Raw genomic sequence first — 16610 nt, 5'->3', positions numbered from 1 at the left:
ACAGGACATCGTTAAAGAGGACATAAGCATGACAAAAACGTGTCATGTTACATTTCTCGAGTACGGGAAAAACCAACTATGACGTCACAAGTAAGCTAAATAAGCGAAATAAGATACACCTACATTCCGTCATCAACCATGCAAAAATAATTTTTGTGTTCCCCGTTTCTCAAAATATTTCATCATATACTGATTATGACCTGTTTTTACATAATAATACCGCCCCTGTGTTCACCGAGTATGATCTTGCTGTACTAACAGATCGTGTATGACGTCACCGACTTGTTGGACGGGCAGTTTAGGGAAACAGAGGAGTGGATCAATCTTTTTCATAATTTGTTAATGTTTACAAGAATTTTTACACTTTTAATTTTTTTTTAGATAAGATGGTAATTAAAGTTTAAAAATTGTCAAAAATTTATACAAGAACTGATGCTTTACACGATTTGCACTTATATAAACGGAGACTATGACGTAGTTAACCAGTCATGTGACCAAATGTCCTTCATCCCCTTAGACAGGAATGCTTATTCCTCTCTAAACACACAATAAACAAAATATTTAGATAATACGTGTAAAACATTAAGTTCCAGGGTTATCTGTACTCTTTTTTGAATTAACTAGTATATGCTAAGTCTATTCATTATGAGGTGTTAAAGGATAAACTGTAATTTTTAGAATATTGCAAACAACATACCTTGAACAGTAGCCACAAAACCACGAAATGGACCAACTTGATCAGTGGCCAGATGAAGGGTTAGAGTTGTCCCCACACTCTCATAAATCTTGTCATATTTGAAGTTCTGTAGAGAACATATTGAAGCTATGGGTTCTTTCCCTTCTATTTTTGGCCCTTGAGAATAAAAGAATATCATTACAATTGCATTCTATTGAAGTAATGATTTTCTTGCCTAAATGCAAAAAATATTTAGGGTGAGTTAACCAAGCATCGGACACATACCTTGCTTCGGACAATTTTAAGCAATAAACTTTCATTGAACCCGAATCTCCCGTGTTTTTACTTGTTTCTGTCTTAAAGGTGAAGAATTAAACTTTTTAATGATGCCGATTTTTATTTTCATGTTGTGATAAAAATACCACAAGAATGGCCTTGAAATTACGTCATATTTTGCATCATCAAAGGGGAGTAACCAGAATTTTACGATTTTGCAATTTTTAGAGTTGTCGTTCTTTTAAATAGACGTCAACGGAACGTGTCGGACCTAGGTAAAATTTATCAATAATTGATTATTTTACAGAAATTTTTCAAAAATTTTACTTCAATGTTTTTATAATATTTTTTAGAGTTGTTTTTAACTAGTAAGTTTATTTCACCGTACATCGCACACAAATTAACCATGCATCGGACACTTTCCGATGCATTGGTAATCACTTCCATTTTCATATCAAACCCAAATGACAGCTGTTTTTTTACGGAAATAAAAAATAGAAACTCTAAATTTTCAGTGAAAAAACAAATAATCGATATATGACGACTAGACGTGGACTCAATTTATTTCTTTAAACTAGATGGTGATAACCCACGAGACAAAGGCGCGAGTTGCCATATTACTAGTACTGTAAAGCCTTTCTTAGGCGATGTAATGCAACTAAAATCTCTTCACATTTGTGGATCGAAAAAGTCATTCAAATTAAATAGAAGTTTAACTTTTAAATAAAAGATAAAAATGTTTCGATATCACTCATTTTAAAGCACGGAGATCAAGGTATGATATTTTTTCTGGTTTAAATATCGTATGTCCGATGCATGGTGACTATTGTCCGATCCATGGTGAATTCTGACTTATTCCGAAAAAATCGGTTTTTAATGATATTTTCTGAATAAATAGGGCGCGGTTGTGTCAAAAATTTATATTTTAACCACATACTACATTTTAAGTTCCATTTTGATAATATTCGGTCGGTAGCGATATCGCTAGAACTTGTTGAAGTGCGAGGGTGTCCGATGCATGGTGAATTCACCCTAATTAATCTTTTATGATTTGTTTTTCTTTTAGATCTTGTTTTTGTCTTTCTAAAACACGGCTTAATTTTATTCTTTTGTCCCCATATAAGTTATGTAATTGCTAGTAATTTAACTTAAACATTTCACGGACGTGATGGATAACTCAACATCTCTGTATTCTGTAATGTTTTAATTATTCACAAAATTGTGTAAATTTTGATCTTCAATTTACACTAAAATCGTTTGCTTAAATTTCATTTTCGTTTTTGTAATGTTTAATATACAAAGATAAAATAGGTTACAGTTGTATGTATCTTAAGATCAAGATCTAGTAAATGAGTTTAGACTTCCTTCTTGGTGCTAGATTCATTGTGACGTCATAATTGATTTAAATTTAATTTTCCCGTACTTTATGGCTTCAATAGAATTATGTAGAAATATAAAGCCTTTTCATGGAATTCAATTTGAAATCATGACAAATGTCACCCCGATACCCTTATTCTGTTTAATACCATTTTAAAGTAGAGATCAGGAAGATATGAAAAACCGTTTTCTGAGAGACTGAAGGCAAAGATACATTTCCTTTGCCTGAGATGGAAAAAAACCTCCCATATTTATAACAGACTTTGTTCATTTTTCATTGAAAATGTGCAGTTTATAATATGTTTTTCCGATGAGTTTGCCCCAAAATTATGTCCCGATACACCTTATTTTACCAAGCTGTATTTGTAAAGGATCATTAAAAGAATGTGTATCTCAAATTTGAGAAATCTGTGGGCACCTTTCATTCACTAGATCCTGACCTTAAAACAAAGTACCTTGGTATATATCAATCCTATCACAACAAGAATTTTTACACTCCTTATGTACTTCAACATCAATATATTGGAATTTAACAATAACGCCAGTTGGAGATGTCAATTCGTATATGCAGTCCAGGTTGCTAGCAAGTAAATAAAATATAATCATTAGCATAACATTACATTGTAGCATTACTTCAAACGAAATTCAAATAAGATACACAACAAAGAAGAACGAAAAAGAGACTCACGATTCATATAAGTTTGGAAATTTTGGAGATGCAATCTGTTTTTTCTCAGTAATTTGGATCGGCTTCGGATCCACTGGGCAGTATTCTGAAAATTCTAATTTTGAGAAAAATCTATCAAAAAAAGATATCACGCAGGTTGTGCGATTTTTCATACTCAGCATGAATGTTGAATTTGGATAGGTTATCAAAAACTTTAAATACCATTGGAAAAGGCAAATTTAAACAGCTTTTCTGTATTCAAAGATAAAACAATTAAGGTTAAGTATGATAACGTCGATATTCACTTTGGAAGAAAGAAAACAAAATAATCCCGAACATGACCCCTTACTGCTTCCATTGCTCTGTTTTGAATTGATTAAGGAGGCTGATAGCCAGATCCTAGCTAGACTGCAGAACTTATACTTTATTTAAAGATACAAAATTTCCTTTTTTCGCAGAGTATAAATGTTATATCTCTTAGTTTCAAATTAAAATAAACTGATTGTCATATATACAGAGTGTAGCAGTATTTTATGTTTACATCTAAAAAAACAAATGGGGTTACAAATATGTAGTCTTTAGCACAAAACATTTATTTACATTTCATTCACATTCATTCATTTAATAAGAAACAGAATTATCTTCATCAGATTTTAAAACTGGATACCTTCTCTTATCTTTTATTATAGGATAACACTATCAGCTATTTGTAGCCTTCCTTAAGTAGTTTCATTAATTACTATTTAAAAGTTACACCTTAATTTTATGCCGCATACGTTACATATGAACTACTGTATGCAATGTTTGACCATTTGAATAATTTACCAGTAGTTCCTTTCTTTTCAGATCTATTAATTACAAATATGATAAGTTGTTTTTTCATATCATGTCAAAAACGGAAAGTGTGTATCCATGGTTTCCCAATATTTCGTATACCATAACTTTAAGATTGTGTAAGCATGATCTCTTTTTTCCAAAATAATATCACAAATGTTATGTGTTTACAAATAAAGATTATTCCTGCTCTCAAATTAATAATTTAATTACATGTAAATCACTGATAACATTTTAAGTGTATTTTTTAAACGGAAATGTTAGTTTAAATACGAACTTTGTACCAGAAAAAATGAAAAATGTTCATTTCAGAAATAGGTGAAATAGAGTTGAACCTTGGTATCTCGAACACTGATATCTCGAATACCATGGATATTTCAAAGTGATTTTGAGGTCCCCAACCACTTGTTCTTTGAAGTATTTTACCCTCAATATCTCGAATATTCGGATATCTTTTCTGTCCCATCGAGTTCGAGATAACAAGGTTTGACTTTATGTGTGATAACAAATGCAATGTTTTTTATTAAGACCTTTGAAAGGACAATACGCTTTCCACTTCTTATTGCTCCTGTGAATTGTTGAGCCATATCTGGATCTACATTTTTGTACTCCATCTTAGAATAAATTGTTGTACCAATTATCTAAACCTACCATAATCCTTGGTGGCAACCAAATTCACTTCAAATCCCTTTTCGTAATCATGAGTTGTCCTATCAGAATTAAAATCTATCCTAAGCTCTTTCGATGGTGTTACAGAAACTGGTTTAGATATTGGACCACTCTTTGCACAATCGTTACAACAAACAGCTTCTTTGTTTGAAACGTCTTAAAGGAAGAAAAATAGTTAAATATCATGAAAATTGGTATCATATTGCATATCAAACCTATGACTATATATATATATATATATATATATATATATATATATATATATATATATATATATATATATATATATATATATATATATATATATATATATATATATATATATATCCTAATTACAATAACTTTCAATTTGACCAGAATTTGGTTAAAAAGTCTACATGAACAATATGATTCCAACAAGGTTTGTAAAAATATCGTCTCTGCTTGTAAGGCTCATAATTATATCTGTATTTTAAAAGAACGTGGTTTTAATTCTACATCTGGCAGTCCTACTTATATACACAGTTCACTTTCTCAGGGGGAAATTCTTCCTAAATCACATTTTCGTCTTTAATACTTTTCACATTCCAGTCAACGATGGTGAGTTCAATCTACAATACCTACAGGTATACTTGATTCCAAGCTTTATAAAAAATATTTACAAACAAGATGTGTTTGTGAACACTGATGTCCCCGTATGACAGCTTATGGCGAAGGTTAAAGTTTCTCAAATGCAAGTCAAACTCCAGGTCAAGAGATCAAAAATGTTGATACCCAAAGAAAGGTCTTGTCTCAACGAATATACTTGTGAAATATGAAAGTCTTAGCACAAACTGTTGAAAAGTTATGGCGAAGGTTAAAGTTTTTTAAAAGTAAGTAAAACGTCAAAGTCAAGGTCAAATGCTGCCCAAGGGAAGGTCTTGTCACAAGTGATACACATGTTCATGAAATGTGAAAGCCCTAGAACCAAACGTTCAAATGTTATGGCCAAGTTTAAAGTTTTTCCACAGTAGGTCTAACTCCAAGGTCAAAGGGTCAAAGTTGTTCCTATCCAAAGGTAGATCTTGTCACAAGGAATGTACATGTAAAGTATGAAAGCCCTAGCACCAACTGTTTAAAAGTTATGGTCATGGTTAAAGTTTTTCAAAAGTAGGTCAAACTCAAGGGTCTAGGTCAAAGGTCAAAGATGTTGGTATCCAAGGAAGGTCTTGTCACAAGGAATACACTGTGAAGTACGAAAACCCTATCACTAACTGATAAAAGTTATGGCCAAGTTTAAAGTTTTCCAAAATTGAAGTAGTCAAACTCTAAGGTCAAGGTCAAAAGGTCAAAGTTGTTGGTATCCAAGGGAAGGTCTTTTCAAAAGGCATACACATGTGAAGTATGAAAGCCCTAGCTCTAACTGTTCAAAAGTTATTGCCAAGGTTACAGTTTTTTCAAAAGTAGGTCAAACTCCAAGGTCAAGGTTATTAAAGGGTCAAAGGTGTTGGTATCCAAAGAAAGATCTTTTCACAAGGATTACACATGTAAAGATTGAAAGCCCTAGCACTAATTGTTCAAAAGTTATGTCTAAGGTTAAAGTCTCATAAAATTTTGCAAAGTGGGTCAAACTCCAAGGTCAAAAGGTCAAATATGATGTTAAGAAAGGTCTTGTCACAAGGAAACACGTGTGAAGTATGAAAACCATAGCACCAACTGGTAAAAAGTTACTGCCAAGGTTAAAGTTTTTTTTTTTTCAAAAGTAGGTCAAACTCCAATCTCAAGGTCAATGGGTCAGAGGTGTTGGTATCCAAAGAAAGATCTTTTCACAAGGATTACACATGTGAAGTTTGAAAGCCCAAGCACCAACTGTTCAAAAGTTATGGCCAAGATTAAAGTCTCATAAAATTTTGCAAAAGTGGGTCAAACTCCAAGGTCAAGGTCAAAAGGTTAAATATGATGGTACCCAAAGAAAGGTTTTGTCACAAGGAATACACATGTGAAATATGAAAACAATAGCTCCAACCAATTAAAAGTTATGGGCAAGGTTAAAGTTTTTGCGGACAAACAGACAGACAGACGGATGGACATGACAAAAACTATATGCCCCCGAATCCTCGATTACGGGGGCATAAAAAATATACATTCGGGTCAAAAAGTGATCTTCAAGTCCTTAGAGAAATTAAAAAGACAAAGATCTAACAATTGGTATGAAACGCCTCAGCCAAAGAACGAAATAAGAGCCTGCTTTCAGTACGACCAATTTTTAAACCGAAGCAGGTTACAAAACGATAAATTGATGTTACAAGGATTTCAACAATCTTGTTTGAAGTTAGCATTTCATAAATTTTATGGTATTTATAATGACCTTATTTGCAAATAAAACTTATCACTGGGTCGTCGTTTTTAACTGACATAATTCAAACCAATTGTCAGTTGTTTTTTTTTTTGTACTGAATTTGACTGGGGAATCTTCCGTTTAACTGATCAATACAAAGGGCTCACGGCAGGTGTGACCGATCGACAGGGGATGCTTATTCCTCCTAGGCACCTGATTCCACCTATAAAAATTTCCTGAGGTCCGTATTTTGTGCCTTGCTAGAGGTTTGTATTGTTTGTAGTTTTTTTTTTTTAGATAGATCACTGTTCACTACTTTTTTTCTTTTTCATTGGTAAAAAAAATCTTTGTATGGCACGGTTTAGCATAAGAAAATTCTATGTTTTAAAATTCATCACCCTTTTTTACTATCATTTTTAATAATATCAATAAAAATGCATGAAATCATTTTTTTCATGTAAAATAATCGACAATTTCTGGGTTTATCTTGATGATTTACAATCATTCTTAGAAAAAACATTAAAGAACTAAAATAAGTTTTTGCTTACCACCAGCATAAACTTCCAATACATCTTCACAGGGAACACTAACGTTGGAAATTTGATAAACTATTCGCATATCTGGTTCTTCGGCAACAAATCTCCATTCGCAAAATAAAAATCTACATAAAAATGAACAATTGTAAAGCGTACTAAGCTTTCTTAAGGATTAATAACGAAAAAAAGCAGAACCTTTGAAAAAGATAAAATGTTAGGTAAGTTTTGAAAGTATACGCATATGTCATCACACTTTTTCTCAAATTTTAGGGTAATTGATATAATGAAATATTCTTTCTCAACAATACAAGAAAACAGTTTATTCAGCCTATCTCTCTATCGTCAGATGTTTTAAGTAAAAACAGTATTTCAGTAAGTGTGGATTTTGATTTTTTTTTTTTACTTACTTTTCGTAGGTGGTTTGGTTAGCTGGAGGAAATCGAACCGTGACCCTCTCTATACCCACAGATATTGTCTTCTCTTCCTTACACTGTGACAAAGCTAAAGTAAAAAAAAAAAGGTATCTTTTTATGTTCCGCAAGATTTGGTATTGTCATAAAAATGTTACTCTTGTTAAACATTTTGTTTTTATTGAACGTAATTAAGATATATTTACATGGAATTCTTGTAATGTAAAAGGACTCAAATGCTTAAGGGGTTTAATTTTCGTTGTTTCCGTGGTATAAAGAGATCCACGAATTTATGACCTGAACGAAACGTAAAGTTTCAAATGTATTTCAACTCAAACTTTCTACAAACACGAAATAAAATAATCCCTATGTTCCAATATTTTTCCATAAAACTACAAAAATCGACATCACAAAAATATGAGCTTTTACACAATATACAAAGCGTTATCAAAAGTTTATACACTTGTGCTCAAATAAAAATAGAAGAAAGTGGCAAGATAATGAATGCCAAAAATTTGAAGAAGCTTAAGAGACTTGTGTCAAGAAGTGAAGTAATGTTTAACATATAAATACTAATTAAGCATGTCAGGACTTAATAGACTTAGTTAATGATTACTTACATTTTATTATGAAACAGGGAGATAGATTTGACACACACGAACAGCTAATTAACCATCATTTATAAAGATGTCTTTTTTTGGAAAAATCAAATATACAATAAGTATTTTGTTTTATTCATAGCTAATAATGTTATCTCCATAACTTCATCATTTAAATAAATAATACATGTACACAATTATATGTAAGAAGTATCAATGAGAATCAGTATTTGTGGATCATTTAGCAATTAACAAATATTAAGTGGGTATCATGGTCATTTCACCCTTTATAATCATCCTTCATATTTTCGTTAAAAATTTTAAAAAAATTGATACATTAACACTTAATCTAGGTAGTTTTATTTGCAGTGTATTCATGTCGTCAGTTTTTAGTTAAAATAACCTCTGTGCGTATATGACTTAAAATAATTTGTAAAGTGTCATATCAATTAAGTAAAACAACATTATCTTGGGGTATTTAAACACCTGTCACGTGACCCTCATTATTTGTACATTAAAATAGTTCAGTAGGCTAGTTTAGTATGACATAACTTTGATATATCAGATGTTAATGCACAGTTGCAATGTAAATAGGTCATAAAGAATTTCCCATAGATATGGAGACACTTTCATGTCACGTTGTCAAATGTGCTAATTCCTTCTTTTTTTTTTTTTTTTTTATAAAACTGAATGATGAAATTACTTTATGATTAGAGACATTGACTTTATTTATTAAGAAAATGTGAGCAAAAAATCAAAAACCAAATATAATTTCGCATGTAATACACATAAACTTTTACAATGTGTATATTTTCAACTTTTCTACGGTGTTTTTTGTGGATTTGATTTGTAGAAGTGACTTCAAGAAACGACATTTGCTATAGTCTGACATGCAAAATAAATGTGAGAGAAATAAGAATATAGCAAAATGATAAATAGTTGAAATGCATGTGTTTAGATATTTCAGAGACTTTTTCTGTATTTTGACAATTAAAATTAATAGTTCGTACAACGAACAAATTTTAGCAAACATTTTATAGCTTCACTGAACAAATACGTGGAATAATGAGCTTCAATTGTCAAAGGAGTTTCAAAATGATGCTCATTGACCCATTTTTAGTTTTATTTTATATCAAATATATCAAACGTGCGCGTGTACCAAGTACATAATAATGTAATATTGACATTGGTATTCCACGAATAAACCTGGTGACTATGGTTTAAAGCTGTTGTGTATGCATGTAAAGTTTTAAACTGTTTTGCATTCACCTAAATGTATCAGTCATTAGAATCAATCTTATTATTCAAACGCCAAGAAATTTTTTCCAAATTTCAAAAGGGAAATACAAATTTTCATTAATACCAGTCATTTTTAAAAAATAAAATTATCAAAATATTTTTACCAGGTAATATATATTATATATACATCATGTGATAGATCGCTCCATAGAATGAAGAATATTTTTGAATACTTATCAGACGCGCTAAAACATGAATGAAGATTTTTTTTTTCAAATCAAAAATAGCACTGGACAAAATAAAATAATAGAGCATTGCTGTATGTTCTGGAACAGTAAAAATTCAAGTCTTTCCAATGGACAGCTTCAATTTGTTCTAAAAGGAAGAAATGTTAACAAATAGATTGTAATCTGTCGACCAGAACTTTATTGTATTTCAAACTTTATAAGATATTTAAATATCTAAGAAAGAATTTGTGTCGGCACATAAAAAAAAATCAAAAATAAAAAAGCATAGCAAAAAATTTTGCACTCTATAATTTATCATCTAATTTAAAGTACCGCTTAAAAGATTTAACCTTTTTCTTAAAAGAAATTTGAAATATTTCACATTTTTATCAAAATAACGTCATTAAAAATATTTTCCATGAAAATAAGAAAAAAATACAGTTTTTCCTCATATTAAAATACCAAATGATCTCGAACAGAAGGTTAGCTGCGTCTGCATGCTTCTGCACATTCAACCGCAGGATATGGTAATGATAAAATAATGTTATGTTAATGAAAGGAAATAAGTTTGTTATACTAAATCTTACCATAATGAAAATAAACCACAAGGACTAGCCAAACACAATATAAACGGTCCATATCGTACAAATGTATTACCACCATCTGCCACTGAGGTATTCAGCTATACAAGTTAAAAATTGAGGTGGAGAAAGAAAAAATTGGGAAAGGGGCGATAGAAGAATTATCATAATTAAACATGGAGACAAGACGGACATGATTAATGAAATTTAGTATCTGTGTGTTCACACAAACCAGTTACACTGGGCCCACGAAGCTACAGAAATGTCATTCGGTATATTTTCACTCAAAATGGAATTATTCTGCCCTTTTATGAAATGTACGAAATGCTATGTTGAAAATCGTCATTGGCGGATCAAAAGAAGAACAAATTTTAGTTACATCAGAAATGAAAGTGAAAAGTGATATACAAACATAAAAAAGAACAATGGGAAAAACAATTTGCACATTGATAGACAGTTCGATGTTTTTTTTTCCTTATATATTAATACACTTTCTGATTTTGAATTTCGAAAGTTTTAAAATTTCGTAGAACAGCCTGACATATTAGATATCAAATAAGGCAATTTGTGTGCTATCAATGTATGCCACATATATGAATTTTGGACAGTAGTGGGAAAAAGATTGGTTTGCAATAAAGATTTCTAGGAACTCATAACATGATTAGGTGTTTCCATTTTTTAAAATCATACATACAAATGTCATACATGTATTAGATGATTAAATTTCGATTTAATGCAAACATAACGTGTGTCAAGGACTCTGGAACGTAGGTTTTTACCAATTTAGATGCTTTTGTAATTTTTTTAATTTTTTTTTTATTTTGCGCATATACACTAATGAAATCTCTGAGACGATTTTTCATTTCCCAATTCAGAATAGATTATTTATATATGTATACTTTTTTAAATTTTCAACTGTGAATTGAAAAATACCGTAAATTTTCATTTATTTTCATATCTAAGCAGTGTTGCTTTTTTGTTGAATATATGTTAACAGCCTAATATTATATTTAAAGCATTACCCATAGCATTCCTCAAAGACTATATTTCTGTCTCATAACTTGACTTATTCTCATAATAAATCTTCTTTAATTTATTTTTTCAACAACGAATATTTTCGGGAGTTGTCATAAAATACAGAGGACAGGTAAAATGAAAACTTTTTTTTTTTTACAAATTAGGACGATAAACATTACTATTTGAGGGAACGTGAATTTAAGAACAATAAATCAAAAGGTCACAGGTTATAAGGCTAACCGTATTCAATTTATTTTCATCAAGGCCACAATCTTGCATAAACTAATTAATTGGACTGAAAAATGAATTAGTTGTTATTACTTACTGGATATAGTTTTCTTATTTATCACTGATGCCTATTTTTTCTTAAATTTCTCAGGTCAAGATTTTTCAAGGATCTTAGTATCTTTACTCCCCAAGGAACAAATTAAACAAACTTTCTTTTCAGCAAGCGGTGTTTTGGTGCATGATTGTCAAATACTGTGCCTTTGTATAGACGGCTGCATATAGGTTTCGAGGACCGTAGTGTATTTCTCCGGTAGTTGTCCAATAAAATGAAGGAAATTGTATTGCATTTATAAAATAAAGTTTTTCTTTAAAATAAAATACATTTTTTAAAAAAAATATTCTTTTAATGTGTTATCGAAAACATTTTTACCTGTGGTTAAGCTATTGTATGTATTTTTTTTATTAATGAAGTTTTTTTCAGGTGATTATGAGATGATAAGGTGTAAAATACAATATGTTTATATAAATTTGTTCAGTTTGAAGACTCCTCATTGACCATAATTAAATGTGCATAACCTGGTATGTTTTTGATTTGTCAAATGTTAGCTTTGTTTCTCAAGATTTTTATTCGGTGTTCTCGATACTTCATTATAAGAAGACCTTTATAAGACCTTCATAAAAGCGCGAGGTACATAATAGTAATTTCGATGAAACAAATTTTCACTGATTAATTATAATTCGTGGGCAATCAAACGAGGCGAAAGCAATAAAAAATTACAATCATACGTAGAAAGTGTTTTTTTTTTTTTTTTTTTTTTTTTTTTTTTATACATATAACCATCTCTTCCTTTTCTTAAGGCATTTTTTTCCGGAATAATTATTGAGGTTATTGATAAATAAGTTGATGATACGAAGATATAAGCAATCTCCTTTAAAGTCTTCAGTTCGGAAATTTTATGGTCCATACAATAACCTTGTTTTCAATTAAAATATGTTGTTAAGTCGAATGTTGATTGACGTATTTCAAAAAAAAAAATTGCCAGGCCATTATTTTGACACTGATTTTTTTTGTTTATCCAATCTTATGACAAGGAGCACACGGCGGTTGTGACGAGTCTACAAGGGATGTCTTCTCCTCCATGGCATCTGATCACACCTCTGTTTGCAGAGGTCTGTTTTGGCTCTGTACATAATTTGTATTGTTTCGATGACCTTTTGAGAATGATCATTCTTTGTCTTCACATTTCATCCATTGACACCTTTTAACGATGTTTAGGAAAGGGATAGGGTTAGAAACAAACAAGTTAAAAAATATAATTTTAACATAGTAATAAAATAGTCACACAGTAATAAAAAAATGACAGGCGAACAAAAGAAATCCTTTATGAACAGATTTTTATAACAGATAAGTTCCAAAAAACATAGGAGCTGTAGTGACAAGAATATTGTAGATGTGAGCTATCAATAGGTTACAAACTCAAATAAATAGCTCAAATCTCATGAATTGAGTTAGTAGGGCATCCATTGTTAATAACACATCAAAATTTCCCACATATTAGGTTTCAAGTAGATTCAAGAAAAGTATAATTTTTCAATTTACATATAGAGTCACTAATACATGTAAATTCCTATTTTTGAGTATCATACCCCTTTGCCGTTTAGAAAAGTGTTTACAATTGAGTTTTCTATAATTGTAAATTAACTTTCATCAAATTATTCACTAGATCTATGCAACTCGACTTTGATTGTTTTAACATTATACAATTATTAACTGTTTAGAAGGGAGACATTACAAATTATCAGGTCTGAGTAGGGTTGACAAACGAGGGTGCTTGCACCCTAGGGTGAAAACTCTTTGTGTTGTCTCTCTTCTAAATAGTCCATAATAGTTAAAGAATCTAAATTTAATACAATAGAGTATATATTTTCAGTCAAACCTCATTTGTTCTCCTACGCACTGATTTGATTCAATACTTTCAAAATCTCTCAACAGATAACTTTGACGTCACTTTTAGAATTTATTGTTTACCGATCCCGCATTTATAATTACCGTTATGCCAATTATATGCATGAGTTATCTCGTTTACGATATTTTATTTTCATCTAAAGGGAGGCAACACAGTTTCACCCTGCACGCTCACTTGTGCTATTTTATTGTCATCTAAAGGGAAACAATTGTTGTCACCCTGTGCGTGAGGGAGACATCACGAATTGTCTCCCTGCAGGAAATATGAAGATAACGAACAGTATTCAATCTCGAAAGTCCAATGAATCGATACAAATTTGGAGCGGAGCAAACACGGACCTCAAAATGGAGGTGGGATCAGGTGTCATGGAAGAGTGAGCATCCCCTGCCGAACGGTCACACCCGCCGTGTGCTCCTTGTCATGATCGAGAAAAAAAAAACAGAAAAATCCGTTGACAGTTCAGTGTATAAATAATGGCCTAACAATTAGTATGAAAACGTCAGTCAGCATTTGACTTGCTTTAAACCTATCAGATTGACTGTATTATTCTAAAGGATAATAACAGAAATTCTAGCTAACGTAAAAAAGAACACAACAACCGTTACGCTGCATTCATTATTTCTATAGCACTTTCTCAACATTGGTCAATTCTGGACAACTTTATTTTCATGAAACAAGCAGTTTAGACATTCTTGAAAAGGCAATACACGACAGTTGTTCGGAAGGTTCGTGGACTACTGTCGTAACTTTTTTATTTAACGTCATATTATGTCCAAATTGGTTAAAATGTTCCCAAAAGAAACATCATATGAAGTATATAAAAGATTAAAATATCGTAATTATTTTTAACTTATTTAAAAATTAAAAAAAAATACGAAAATTGGGTGGCGGAGCAGGTCAAAATTTTGTAATATACAATCAATACACTAAATGTCTGTAGTTATATCCTCTGTACATGTAAAATGGTACAAAAAGGAAAAAAACCTATACGTTCAAATTAAGAACTGTTACATCGTTTCATATTCCAAATTATGACTTCATATTTGCTTAGTTGGAAAGAAATCAATTTCAGAAGATAGGCAGTCCTCATTAAAAAAGGGGGGAAAAAATGACGTCGTAGAACGTCACGGAGCAGCAGTTAACGATACAATTTGATGTTGTACCATTGAAAACTTCATTAAAAAAATCTGAAAAAGCTGGAGGGAGTAGGAAATATGTCAAAAGTGAGCCATGCATGTGTGTGTACATTTTACAGGCAGTATTTGAATGCTAGAGACTCTGTATCAGATGAGGACGATCTGTGTGCAAATATCTGTTAAAATCTTTAAAACGTTAGTAAGGTCATGTTAAGAGTTTGGCGCTTCACAGTTGCTGATCTTGTGAAAGCACAGTTACGCAATAAAAAAAATATAACATTGACAAACAAAATTATGCTACTGGAACAAATGTTTAGCAAAATAAATTTCAAGTGATAAAGAAACGGTTCTAGTAAGTGCACTGGTATTGGGCCATGCTGTGTGAAATGTATAGGGAGAATATTTTTGTGAACCTCATGGTGCTATATGTTTTTGACGTTGTAATGTTCTTGAGTTTGCTCCGTGGTTACCAAACATGTTGATTTTAAAATTATATAACATGTCTTCTATTAAATCACATGGAATGACACTTCTTACATCAACAAAATAATCATTTCGTACATAAAATAATGTGCTCAATTTAAATTTCTTAAAAATATTATAACGAAGATTGACATGGTCCGCGAACTTTCCGAACAACCCTAGGCTTCGTATTTAATCACTCTTGCTGTATTGTAAGAGCAGATAACAACTCTAACCAAAGTTTTCAAAGTAAAATCTGGTTGGAATTTTTGTTTTTCATTGAACATTGCTCAAATATTGTATCAATAGCATTGTTACATTTCCAAAGAATGTCTATTCTTATACACAGGATAAAACTATGCCACTCAGTCAACTCAAAGTTGAATGAATGCCAAAAGTCATTCAGCCAGGCCTTTAAATGAGAAATTAGTTGACTTGATGGCGCAGTTCCATCCTAAGATAGTTGTCAGTTAACGTACTCGGGAAAAACAATTTACTGTCCGGATACCACGGCTTATGGTACTTCTAGAGAGAAAATCGTACAGTCCTTCAGAATCGTTTTTACATGATTTCATGAAAAACAGATAACAAACGGGACAGAATAGGAAAATTTAATATTACTTACTTGAATTAGGTGCTGAGACAAGCAGATAAAGAACAATAATTATCAAATTCGAGCAAAGACTCATTTTTGTCACTACTGAACGTCTGCTTCCCTTCATGATATCTGTAATAAAGTTGTTTTTACTGATTTACTCTCATCTACTCGAAATATAACAACTTGTTCATATTATCATGATAAGAGATAAGAAATTGATTTTCAATTTCTCCATTTTATTTATTTTAATGAAAATGGGATCCCCACTTCTCCTTCATCGACCAGTAAGCTTTAATAGATTGTACTTTTGACTCATTTTGTTAAAAAAAAATTACCTTACTTTTTAAAGAGATAATAAAATCTGAGAATAGAAATGTTTAATTATTTGATAAATATCTTTGTGACAACGAGGGACGAAGAAATAAAAAAGTGAAATATGGAGATAGTGAACAGTATAACAGTATAATAGATAAAAATTTTAAAGCTTATTCATGAGGATCCATCAAGTATATTTCTTTAATTGCTGTCTTGTTTTTTTTTCTCATTATTTTGTCATTTTGATTCGCAGCTTGAATCCTGAAAAAAGGGGGGATCAAATGGTCATGGACATCTGAGATGCAGAAAAAAATTACATGCTTAAAACTTTGGAATATTAAATCATCCCAGAAACTAAGAGCGAAAATAAAAATATAACAAAGAAAAATTTGGTGCTTATTTTACATTACATTCAAAATAGGACAAATAAAGTAAACCTACTACAGACGTAAGTAACATAACGTGTAATACAAGGTTTTCCTGTACATTTATAGATTTAT

General features: G+C 31.1%; 1 protein-coding gene across 1 annotated transcript in view; it reads right to left on the bottom strand.

Moving 5' to 3' along the window:
• LOC133193564 (uncharacterized) overlaps positions 1 to 16610 on the bottom strand; it is a 45908-nt gene that overhangs the window by 21583 nt on the left and 7715 nt on the right. Inside the window, exons 3-9 of the mRNA XM_061329525.1 lie at positions 10410 to 10488; positions 7739 to 7832; positions 7344 to 7456; positions 4482 to 4655; positions 3018 to 3111; positions 2785 to 2909; positions 698 to 853 (exon numbers count right to left, since the gene is read on the bottom strand). Of these exons, the coding sequence (XP_061185509.1) occupies positions 698 to 853; positions 2785 to 2909; positions 3018 to 3111; positions 4482 to 4655; positions 7344 to 7456; positions 7739 to 7832; positions 10410 to 10488 (835 nt within the window). The remainder of the gene's footprint in view (positions 1 to 697; positions 854 to 2784; positions 2910 to 3017; positions 3112 to 4481; positions 4656 to 7343; positions 7457 to 7738; positions 7833 to 10409; positions 10489 to 16610) is intronic.

Source organism: Saccostrea echinata, unplaced genomic scaffold (assembly GCF_033153115.1).
Source record: "Saccostrea echinata isolate AGI-Se365-2 ecotype Australia unplaced genomic scaffold, CSIRO_AGI_Sech_v1 ptg000028l, whole genome shotgun sequence".
NCBI lineage: Eukaryota > Metazoa > Mollusca > Bivalvia > Ostreida > Ostreidae > Saccostrea > Saccostrea echinata.
Note: the sequence above shows the minus strand (reverse complement) of the source record. Positions and strands in the feature narration are given on the sequence as shown.